The 12,303-nt window shown below is 37.6% G+C and overlaps 1 protein-coding gene across 1 annotated transcript in view; it reads left to right on the top strand.

Moving 5' to 3' along the window:
* The window catches only part of IGF2R (insulin like growth factor 2 receptor), a 54,035-nt gene that overhangs the window by 17,209 nt on the left and 24,523 nt on the right, over positions 1-12,303 (top strand). The window contains exons 7-21 of the mRNA XM_019613523.3: positions 367-478; positions 1,826-1,988; positions 2,161-2,341; positions 3,156-3,259; positions 3,631-3,795; positions 4,077-4,217; positions 4,568-4,714; positions 5,955-6,086; positions 6,494-6,641; positions 7,501-7,678; positions 8,294-8,409; positions 8,697-8,859; positions 9,599-9,778; positions 10,581-10,682; positions 11,844-11,945. Coding sequence (XP_019469068.2) covers positions 367-478; positions 1,826-1,988; positions 2,161-2,341; positions 3,156-3,259; positions 3,631-3,795; positions 4,077-4,217; positions 4,568-4,714; positions 5,955-6,086; positions 6,494-6,641; positions 7,501-7,678; positions 8,294-8,409; positions 8,697-8,859; positions 9,599-9,778; positions 10,581-10,682; positions 11,844-11,945 — 2,134 coding nt within the window. The remainder of the gene's footprint in view (positions 1-366; positions 479-1,825; positions 1,989-2,160; positions 2,342-3,155; positions 3,260-3,630; positions 3,796-4,076; positions 4,218-4,567; positions 4,715-5,954; positions 6,087-6,493; positions 6,642-7,500; positions 7,679-8,293; positions 8,410-8,696; positions 8,860-9,598; positions 9,779-10,580; positions 10,683-11,843; positions 11,946-12,303) is intronic.

Here is a 12,303-nt window from a genome sequence, read left to right as displayed (position 1 = left end):
AATATGGAGTTAGCAATGTGGCAAAACATTATTACTGTATTTTACTTCCAAAGTGGCAGAGCTGTTGATTGCACCTGCTCTCCAGCAGTCTGAGAAGAAAGCTATTTTTATAACTATCAGCCAAATTCCTATACTGTATGCTCCCTGCCTTGTAACTTGCCATCTTAACTGCTGTGCAGAAGGATCTATGTTAAATAATTCTGGGACTCTCTTAGTAGTTACTTACTGAAAGAAGTAAGGACACTTACAAAATTAACTTTCAGAAGTGGGACAGTTTTGGTGTATTTTGCAGAGGATAGATGTTACTCCAAGAGTATTCTTTTATGTACTGTCTTGTTTTTTTGATTTGCCTTTTTCTTTTTCTAGGCTGATACTGAGTTATGAGAGAACGTACAATGATGAAAAGCTGAATTTCTGCTTAGGCCATAACCCAGCAGTAACAATCACTTTTGTTTGCCCATCTAAGAGAGGAGAAGAGGTAACTTTCCTGTTTTAGTTTGTGTTAAATGGTTGTTCTCTAACTCCTGTTGTTCATTATCTTTTATTGAGAGCTAAAGGGAATAGAAAATTCTTCAGTCTTGCAGATTGTGGAGAGTGTAGGATATTCAAAATAAAATACTCTGTGGAAAAACTGTCTTCTGAAACTTTAAACAAGAACTCGTGTTTTGATGTATTTAGTTGCCCTATTCTGGGTTAATTTTTTTCTCTAAGAAGGGGATGGAGTTATTACAGTGTTAATCCTTGGCACAGAAGCCTTGTTGGCTAATAAGGGCGTTTGCATCCTCAGTGAGGCTGAACATGCTTATAAAGAAACAAGTTACGTACGAACAACTATTAGTCTAACCTGCCTCAGGGAAAAAAAAAAAACTAGCTAGCAACTGTATTTGGCAGAAGTTTATCACTTGCTAAGCAGGCTAATGATCTCCTTTTACTTTAGTCTGTAGTGTTAAGCAATGTATTGGTTTTGGCAGTACTGTATCGATACAGTGTTAGAGGTGATGCCAGGTAATTTCAGCAACCTGCACCCCTTTAGTTGGACCAGAATGGATATTGTTAGTGCTCTGCTGCTTGATGTTGTGATGCTTTTCGATTATATATTTCAATTATTACTTTGAATTTCATGTTTTTATACCTTACGACCTAGATAGGTACCATGTATCGTACTCATGACTGAAGAAGCAGACCACAGATTTCTCTACTGTCGCTTTGTAATACCTCAGCATAGCTATGCGCATGCAGTATGAGTGGTATTACTGACCTTATCTGTGCATATCTGTCTGTTCTAGTTTTGAGTCAGAGTTTTTTTAAATATTTCACTTCTGCAAGAAGAGGTACAAAAATATTTCACTACCTGACATCTGATAAGTGTTGGCTAAAGAATTCTGAAATACTTGTAATGTTCCTTTAATCAGGATGAAAGTTGCTATAACAGTCCAGTATGTAAGGCTGCTTTGTCTTTAAAGGATTGCTTGATCTCTGTTCTTGTCTTCAAGGAATCCCCTTAGACAAATACAATCCAAGCTGCTGTCAGCAGTTGTGACTCTGTAGTCCCTGCTTTTGCCAGCATGTTCAGGAAAAGTGCCTTTTTAGTATATTATTACTCTACTCATGCCTGATGCTTTGCCTCTGTTCAGGCTTTCAGTAGTTTGTCACGTAATCAGTAAGAGCTATTTTGGAGCTCTCCATACCAGAGAGGCCAGAGACAGCATTTGCAGGTCTTAGGCAATTTGTAGATGAAACTAGTCATTACTGGTCTTAAATGACTGTAATGCTGTCAGTGTCAATGCTAGATTTGTAATTGCAGTTTTGATCCTTTTTGTATCAGAGTGCAGGTCCCAAACTCACAGCAAAAACAAATTGCCGGTATGAAGTTGAATGGGTTACTGAGTATGCCTGTCACAGGGATTACCTGGAAAGTAAGAGCTGTCTTCTGACTAATGAGCAACATGATGTCTCCATTGACTTGAAACCACTTACTCTATCTCCAGGTAAACTCACTATTCTTATTTTCAGTGTGTGGTACTACTAATTGGTTTTCTGGTTCAATGTGTAGAGTTAAGGAAAAATAACCTCTCTAGATACTTGAGTCATATCTGACTAGTAGATTTTTTTAATGTCTGTTCTACTGGAACATTTTTCCTTTTTTTCTTAATTATTTAGATTATGTCACACCATATTTAGCCAAAGATGATAAAGAGGAGTATTACTATTACTTGAATGTATGTGGGAGAACTGGTGCGGGTAACTGCAAGGACAGCACAGGATACGCTTCAGCTTGCCAAGTAAAATCATCGGATTACCAGAAGAAGGTGACAGGAAGATTTGAGAACCAGACTCTAAGGTGTGTAAAGAATTCTTGCCGGGCTCTTCAGCTCTGCTGAGTTGTCTGAATGACTGATCTTTGTTTCCTACTTTGATGCCCTTATTTGTCATGTAAGAAATATTGGATACGGAACGCAAGTATTTTTGCTCACTGTTGTATATAGAAACATTAACGGTATATTGCCAAGATGAGGAAGAAACTTTACTGACTTTATCAGAGCTGCAAACTGTGTTGTGCTTATTTTTGCCCTCCTCAAGTTTTGAATGCAGTGTGACATTAGGGTTTGATATTTAGAAGTTGTCGTCAACAAAAGAGCATCTCTAACTCATTTGCAGGAGCATGAGTTAATTGTACTCAAGACTAGTGGAGTTTAGAATTTAGCGTTTTTCTTTAAGAACCTCAGGGTTCCCAAGTGGCATACTGGAATAATAGCAAAGCAGAAGTAATTCTCGTGTAGGTATAATCTTCTGTTCTGTCTGTATGCGTGTGACAGACCTGTGGGAGCTGTTCTCTAGAGAGTATGACTTCTTCCACCTGCAAAAATAGCCATGAAATAAACTAATAGGAAGAAACATTCCACTAAAGCTGGGGTAGCTTTAGAATATTTTTGAACCTGTATACAAATCTCATGAAGAGTAGACTAAAGTCTGACTTGAAGCCTTTGTTGCAGTGGGAATACCAATATCAGTGTCGATAAACCAACTGTATTCCTCCTAGAGTGAAATGTTGTTATAAGTGTTTTAAAAAAAAAAAAAAGTGGTTTATGTTGCATGGAGAGCAGTGTGACTGTGTTTGATCCTATGTCTCTATCTAAAACTGACTTTTCACTCAGATATTCTGATGGGGATCTCACTTTAATTTATCCGAATGGGGATGCGTGTAGCTCCGGCTTTCAGAGAATGACTGTCATAAACTTTGAGTGCAATGAAACAGCAGGTGAGTGTGATGAGCTGTGATCACTCTGCTCTGAGTTTGAGCTTGCTAGTAGACCTTACATTAAAATGAATGCATGCTTTGAGCCATAATTAATGCAAAAAATACTGTTAGAGTAAGCACTTAATTCTGTGTGGCAGGATTGTTTTGTGCTGTGCAGTAGCATTGATTTTTATTTTGCACTCAGTGGTCAAGAATATTAAGTTATGAAAGGGCCTGGTTTCTTAGCTAACAGTTTATAGATGAAAAAATAGAAAACTTGTTGCACAGGAACTGTGGTTTTTCTATTCTTGCTAATTCTCGAGTGTTCTTACTTTTCTCCTCTTTCCCCCCACTGGAAAGCTTACCTATGTTTATCTGTTATCAATATTAAGGTAATGATGGTAGAGGAACTCCTGTGTTTACTGGTGAAGTGGACTGCACCTATTTTTTCACTTGGTATACAAAATATGCATGTGTTAAAGAAAGAGAAGATCTTCTCTGCAGAGTTGCTGATAAGAAAAAGCACTATGATTTGTCACCTCTGGTCCGCAGTTCAGGTATGGCAATGAAAACTACCTTTCAGTTACTTCTGTTCTGAATTTATATGCCGTGTGTCATTGCAATTCCTTAGTTGAACAGTAATCAAATTTCGCTTTTCTTAGTGTTTTTTCTGGGACACATCAATTCCTTCTTCAAGTAAGAACCTTAGGAAAGTAAACATATGTTTAAAGACAATTGGGATGGGTGATTTTTCCGTTCTTTATGATAAAAGGCATTCTAGGGTGCAGAGGATGGAAAGATTAAACTAGATGATATGCTCATAATGACTGTATTTCAGAATCAGCCCAGAACTGGGAAGCTGTGGACAGTAATCTTTCAGAGGAAGGGCGGAAGCGTTATTACATCAATGTCTGCCATAAAGTGCTGAAGAGAGGAGGAGCTTCTGGCTGCCCAGATGATGCTGCTATTTGCTCTGTAGGTGAGTCCTTTTTTGGTTTTCTTTAATTAAGATGCTGAAGGTTTTGCAAATCCTCTGTTAATTGAAAGCAGCTGCTCTGACTGTTTCCAGTTACTTGAGGAAAAAAATTGGGAGTATATTTTCATTGTGCTTCTAAAGACTGTAGAAGACATGATACTAGTAGACTTTTCTGTAACTAAAGAATATTACGCTCTTTTCCATGATTAGTAGTATAGTGTTGGGATGGTTAAAAAAAAAAAAAAAGAAAAAACCTTGCAGTTTTATATTTTCTTTCCATTTGTCTGGCTAATATTTTCTTCTTGGTGTAAAATGCTTTCTGGGGGGGAAAAGTGACTTTCTTGTATTTGTAGATCACGAAAAAAAGAGCAAGAATCTTGGAACATTTGTTTCTCCACCTAAGAAGGTTGGAGAAAATATTCAACTTACCTATTCAAATGGAGATAGCTGTGGTGTTAACAAAAAAATCAAAACTGTCATCACTCTTATATGCAGACCAGGTAAGGCCATGTTCTTTGATCCAGTTAAAAACTGGATGTCATCTTGTATTCCTAGGCACGAGTACTAAATCACGAGTACTAAATCACGAGTACTAAATCACGAGTACTAAATCACGAGTACTAAATCACGAGTACTAAATCACGAGTACTAAATCACGAGTACTAAATCACGAGTACTAAATCACGAGTACTAAATCACGAGTACTAAATCACGAGTACTAAATCACGAGTACTAAATCACGAGTACTAAATCACGAGTACTAAATCACGAGTACTAAATCACGAGTACTAAATCACGAGTACTAAATCACGAGTACTAAATCACGAGTACTAAATCACGAGTACTAAATCACGAGTACTAAATCACGAGTACTAAATCACGAGTACTAAATCACGAGTACTAAATCACGAGTACTAAATCACGAGTACTAAATCACGAGTACTAAATCACGAGTACTAAATCACGAGTACTAAATCACGTATGTCCCTAATTTTCTTGTATACAAAAGGTGAAGAAATGTGGTTTGTTTGCCAGGATAATAGTAATGTAACTGCTTTTATGTTTTATATAAGTACTCCTTAAAGACTCTTGAGCAATCTCTTAAGCTGAGATTCTATCAATCAAAATGTAAGTGTAAGTGAGTAAAGGAAACACCTGGAAGCTATAGAAAAAGGCACTTTCTATTTCCAGATTGTCTTGGTCCTGGAAAAGACTTGATTCTGAAATGCAATTGTATACTTCAACAGTCTTTTCCAATAAATGTATTTTGTCTCTAAATTGCTTGCAGTGTACACAAAACTGAAGCATTTGCATGACTTGTTAATATTGTTCATCTCCATGTAATAGCCCATGAGGGAAATAGGAATCTTGGATTTTTGTACCTCAGCCTGAGGAAGATAACTTTTCCAAGTGCGCTGGTCATCAGATCATGCCCTAGTTCCTGATAAAGCTATTGCTTTGTAGCAGAGCTCAGGTTTGCAAACACTCTGGGAGTGTGAGACATACTGTTCAGTCTGTTCCTGAGTACTATCTTCCTCCTCTTGGCTAAGCTGGAGGAGGAACAGGGTGCAAGGAACTTGTGTAAAGCATTTTTGATTTTGTGCTCTTTGTTTTTAGAGGAGAGATACCTTAGCTGTTAACTCTAGTCTGAGGTTGGGAAGGAGTCTATTGCTAGCCTTAAATTCAGTTATTCTGATGAATTACTGTGTGCAGTTTAACACATTGCTCTTATGATACCAGGTGATCTAGAAAGTGCTCCGATCTTGATATCTGAGAGTGAATGTTCATTTTCTTTTGACTGGTATACTGCTGCTGCGTGTGTCCTGTCTAAAACGGAAGGAGATAACTGTCAAGTCTCTGATCCTCAGGCAGGTAGGTTAAGTATCTGCATGTTGGCTACATTTAAAGGTCTTGAGGAAAGAAATTGTCATCACTTACTCTTCTTGCTGTGCAAAACTGGAGTGAGTTTAGTGCAAGTCTAAGAACCTAACACTTCAGCACAGCCGTTTTAACTGCATGTGTATGGAAAGTGAAAACAGCATGAGCTTTGATACTCTGCTAGTGTATGTGAGAGAGTAGGTGTTATTTGACTGCAGTAATTTTTTGTGTAGGAGATATGTTTTGTATTTGAACTTGTGCCTTTCTGGATCAATTACATGAACGAAGACATGTTTATGGGGATCATGTCTGTATGTAACAACTGGTTGTGTAACCAGTAAAACTGAGATCTGGCAGATGGTAGGAAAAAGTGGAACTCATAGCTTTTTCTTCCATGTTAGGCTTCTCTTTTGATTTATCACCATTGACCAAGAAAAACGGGCACTACACAGTTAACACTGCAGAATATTTGTTCTACATAAACATCTGTGGCAGTGTGCCTGATGATTTGTGTCACATGCAATCAGCAGCATGCCAGGTAACACAAGGGTGAGTAACTAATTCTCTTGCCTGTAATAGATTTCCTGTTGTGTGATGTGTTATCTGTGTAACAGCAATTTGCATTTAAAATTATTATTGCACTACTAGAACTCAGGGAGTTTGCATATAAAACATGTAAAGTAGCATGTGGTAGCACAGTAGTTAGGCTGCCAGCTATTTCAAGCAAAGTGCACATGTGATCTTGCATTTAGCTTTTGAGACTGAGTGTTCGTTACTTCTTCAGATATGTGACTTCTTTTTTTTTTGGGTGGTCTTATGGGAAGCCAGGAATTGGACTCGACGATCCTTGTGGGACCCTTCCAACTCAGGCTATGCAGAATTCACTGCAGGCACTAAAACTACACTTTATGGGGAGACAGGCTAAACCTGACAGAGCTAGCATTAAGTTAGAGTAAAGAAAACGTCCTAGACCAAACTTGGACTTAAGCTAAGAGCATGTGAATGTAATTATTGTCAATAAGTGGGAAGACTTGTGGTCCTAGATCTTCTGTGCTCAGGTAATTGCATGGAACTAAACTGAGCTTAATATTTAAAATATGCAGTTTGAAAATATGAATTTCCTGTCACTGCTTTAGAGAATGCAGGATTAGTGTGTTAGATATCTTAATTAAGGTATGATTTCCTTTCCAAAGGTCACCTATTCATGTGTTAAGTTTCCTTTTGGTGGCACTCTTTCCTAGCACATCCTAGTCTAATCAGTATAACTTAATCCTTTTTGTCTTCTTATGGAACCTTCCATAAACATACCTATGTGCCTATTGTTTGGAATACTTCTCTTTAAGATAATTAAATTTGAATTTGGTTCAATCCCAAAGCCTGTGCTTTTTCTTTTTTTTTTTTTTATTAGAAAGGATCAGTTTTGGAGTCTTGGACTACCTAATTCCAGACTTTCGTATTATGATGGTCTGATTCAGTTGACCTACAAAAATGGTACTGCTTACAACAATGAGAAGAAAACACAGCGATCTACCCTTATAACTTTCCTGTGTGATCATCAGGCTGGAGTAGGTCAGCCTGAATATCAGGTAAGAAGTTATGTATGAAAAAGGCAAGTTTCTCTGTCCATAGATTTTGATAATTATCACTGTTAGGCTATTGTAGCAGAGATTTATGGACGGAGATTCATGGATGCAAATACCCATAGCTATAAAGCAAGCTGATAAAGGAAGCAGTTATTTCTCTTGGTGTATCTGTCAGTGTAAAACCTGTTTTGCCTAGTGAACAGTAAGCTGTTGACCTGTGTCAGGGTCCTCTTGCCTTGCTTATTCTCTAGTTTCTAGGCCATGTTAGAAGAGGTTAGAAGTGCTTTCCATCTTCTTATGTTTCTAGTGAAAAGAGCAAATGTACATACTTTTCAGCTGAAGAAGTAACAAGTACTAGGACTGTCCTGTAACACAGCAGTTATTGTTCTGGTTCTGCTTTTCTGGTGTGGGATTTTTTGAAGTATTTCTGGTGTTACAGAAGGGAAATAATGACAGGATCAACATGGAGACAAACAGAACACAAATTAATCTGAGGAAATACATCCTCCAAACCAAAGGGAAATAAGCTTACTATAAAAAGGAATAGCCTTGATTCAAGTAGTAGTTGGTATGAAAGCATATATTGACCTATTTGGTTTTTGCTTTTTTTTTTTTTAGGTAGAAGACAACTATACCTACAACTTCAGATGGTACACTGAATATGCCTGTCCTGAAATGCCACTGGAGTGTATTGTGACAGATCCCAACACCATGGACCAGTATGACTTGTCAAGGTAAAAGTAAGAGCCTCTGTGTGAGCTTAGCTGTTCTAGGTTTGTGTTCTTGCTTATACCTTAGCACTGCATGATGTTGGCTTTGTGTGTAGGTAGCATTAGAAAAGTCATCTGTTATAACAATGTGAACTGCAAGTATCCTGAAATGTAGGTATTTCAATCTAGTATATTGATTCATTTCCCGAGATATAAGCTGATTCTTTGATTTTACTGTCAGTCTCTATTGAGACTGACAAAGCAAAATGAATAATGTGTATTCTTAGCATAAAACTTTTTCTTTCTACTAGCTTAGTAAGATCGGAGAAGAGAGGTGAAAATTGGTATGCCATGGATAATTCAGGACCAAATGAACGCAAGAAGTACTACATAAATGTCTGTCGACCTCTACTTGCTGTTCCAGGATGTGACCGACGAGCATCTGTATGTCAGATGGAATATCGGCATGATCATGTGAGTAGCCCTTCCATCCATCCCAGCCCAGTGGTGATTTGCCAGGTGATTAAAATAAAGGGGTCTACAAGATGAACTCAAGAATTTTGGTACAACATACAGTGGTATCTGGGATATATATGATTCTTCCTTTTTTTTTTTTTTTTTTTTTTTTAAAGCAGACAGGCCGTTCTTTGTCATCTATGCTGCTGCAGCCTCAAAGACTGGTAGCATTATTTTAGGAACATTCTATTCTGGATATTGTCTTGCATAAGACTTGGATTGGAATATTTGCCACTCTGCTCTTAACATTTAAGCTTTTGAATAGGTTAGTCAGAAGTTGCCGAGAGAAAAAGGGTGCTGGTAGTGTTCTACTTACATAGAGACTTTTAAGCTTTGCTAATCATGCATATGTGCAAGGTCAACTCTAAGAATGGCTTCAGCATAGTTTTAAACAACTATACAGACTATGTTGTATTTATCGCCACATGAGATTATCAGGCTCCCTAAACTTCTAAGCTGTGTAGCTGATGTGATGGGGTGGTTGTTTTGAGGCACTATAGGCACCTTATCATAAAATAACTGGTTTGTGGCACTTAAATTTTAAAGATGTGGACCTATATATTTTTCTTCTGCTCCATATCTGAGAGATTTCTAGGTTTGAGTTGCAAATGCAATGGAGAGAACCTTCTGTATGCAAGATTATTGTATTTTTTTTCATTAGATATTCAGAATTGCTGACAGTTTTCTTTATTTCTAGGATTCTTACTACGAAGTCACATCCATCAGTAATCTTGGTGTTGCCAGCAAAGAACTAGTAGTTGAAAGACTTGGTCACATTCTTCTAACCTATGCAAATGGCTCTGTATGCATCAATGCTGATGGAGAGAGAACTTCTTATAACACCACCATTCACTTTGTGTGTTCCAGAGGCACTCTTGTAAGGACAAATCATTCAGTTGTTTTATCATAGTAGATTTTTTGTCACATAACATCACATAACAAGAAGCTACCTGAAAATTAATAGCATGTAAGACTTGTGATTAAGGGAGGCTACTTGAGGGCTTACCTTTTATTTTTTTGCATCTCTGCTTTAAATTGGGTATGTATTTTACTGGATTCTGAAACTGAGTATTTTATCATAAGAACTAGGTAGAAGCTAATAACCCTTGTGGGAACTGATGTTTCAGACTAATGTAATTAGCATGAAAAAGTACCTTTTATAGTTACAGACATTGCAGAACATCTTAAGAGGAAGAATGTTGAAAGTGCATTTCTAGACTGAGCTGTATCTCTGCAGCTTGATTCTACACGAGCTCTTAATTCTATAGAACTTGTACTGATACAAATCTACATGTTAAAGTTCAGATTCTACTGGTGAGAGGGGACACTAGTGAAGTTTGCCTAAGACTTTTTCTGTTGGCTTGTGAATCTGCCAGTTTTGATTCCCTTACTTTAGTAGGAGAGATGGTGAAAACCCGAGTCTTAGAGCAGTTATGAGCTACTTTAGTTTTGTGTGAAAGCACTGAAATCAAGTTTGAGTAACTTACTTCAGTTATGTCAGCGAACAGTATTTTATAGTGCTAGATTTTTGTTTATAATTTATATACCATATATCCCAAACCCCCTAGGGCTGAGGGCCATTGGTAGGCTATTTTTAAAGCAGAATCTCACAAACATGAGAAGGTCTTGGCTGTTACTTTTTACTTGATTCTGACCTTCTGTCCGCAATTCATTTCCAGAATAGCAGCCCCCGGTTTATATCTATTCAAGAATGTGTGGTTACATTCTTATGGGAAACTGAAGCTGCTTGTCCAGTCAAGGAAACAAAAGATGATTCTCAGGTAAGAAAATCAAAATTCATGGTCTCACAGAATTGCAGGAGTTGGAAGGGACCTCAAGAAATCAAGTACAACATTCCTGCTAAAGCAGGTTGCCTACAATGGGTCCCACAGGTAGGCATTCATATGGGGACTGGATATCTCCATAGAAGGAGACTCCACAGCCTCTCTGGACAACCTGTTCCACTGCTCTGTCACCCTTATTGTAAAGAAATTCTTCTGCATGTTAGTATGGAGCTTCCTACGTAGAAGTTCTAGGCCATTACCTTTTGTTTTATTGCTACACACCACTGATAAGAACCTGGCCTTGTCCATTGGCCTACCACCTTCCTTTAGGTATTTATAAATATGTTTATTAGATCCCCTCCCAATATTCTCTTCCTCAGGCTGAACAGACCCATGTTACTCAGCCTTTCCTCAATATGGGAGATGCTTGAGGCCCTTTATCATCTTTGTGGTCTTCCATTGGACTTCTTTTAGGAGTTTTTTAACAGGGGTGCCTAGAACTGAGCCCAACAGTCTAAATATGGCCTCACCAGGGCATGGTATGTTTTTCTAGCGTTTGCTGCGTTTTCATTACTCTAGGAGAAAACTTAATTACAGTGAAATATGAAGTTGATCATGGTAGAACTTTGTGCCATCTTATTGTTTTCTTGAAGTGTGCACAAAGCATGTAACTTTGGACAAAAGTGTTCCAGTGCTTACTCTAAGAGCAATTTGCAGGACATATGAGGCTGCTAGTAAAGTTGAGTGCTTTTTTAAGTATTATCCTTTTATTCTTGTTTGTGTATAGCTAATCAAATTAAGATCACTTTGTACAATGAGCCACTCAGTTACTCTGTTTTACAAGTCTTAAAATATCACATTAGTGTACAACTATCTTTCAATTAAAACATTTGCTCTAGCTAACCCGATAAATGACATCAGTTAAATTACACTTACTGGCATATGACCAATATCAACAGACAACTGTGCAAAAGAATTAAATGGAGAGTTGCTACTACCAGAGCTGTAATGTAATTGTCCAAATTAAGTTGCTGCTTGGTACACAGGATACGTATACACGCAAATCACTTCTTTGGCTCTCTGAGCTAGGTAGAAATAGAACATTAAACAAAAAGTGCAGAGGTAGAGAATAATACTGTTAAAATTCTTATTTTATAGTCCTGCTCTGTGCGAGATCCAAACAGTGGATTTTTGTTCGATCTGCAGCCATTAGCTGCAGAGAAGGGCTATACAACCACTGGCATTGGGAAGACCTACTTGGTAAGGATTCTGACTGTACAATCTGTTGCTTGTGGGTTCTGCTGTTGCTTTTTTTTTTTTCTTCTGGTCATACTTAGTGAGTTGGAACTTTTACTCCACCCTCTTATGAAATTTAAGTTGGCAGAAGAGCATTGTACTTAAGAGAAGAACAGAAGATAAATTGATTCATCACTCAAAATAGTATTTAAATAATATCTTGTTGTATAGCAAAGCTGAAAATTAGTCACACTGTAGAGGCACCTCTATGCTATGCATGGCTAGTTATATACTCAGTTGTATAATACTGGTTTATTTACTAATGCCAAAAATGGGCAGTGTAAGCTTATGAGTGATTCAATTTATTCATGTGAGTCATTTT

This window comes from Meleagris gallopavo, chromosome 2, assembly GCF_905368555.1.
Source record: "Meleagris gallopavo chromosome 2, MGAL_WU_HG_1.1, whole genome shotgun sequence".
Classification (NCBI taxonomy): Eukaryota; Metazoa; Chordata; class Aves; order Galliformes; family Phasianidae; genus Meleagris; species Meleagris gallopavo.
The sequence above is the reverse complement of the archived record's forward strand: the minus strand, read 5'-3'. Positions and strand labels throughout refer to the sequence as shown.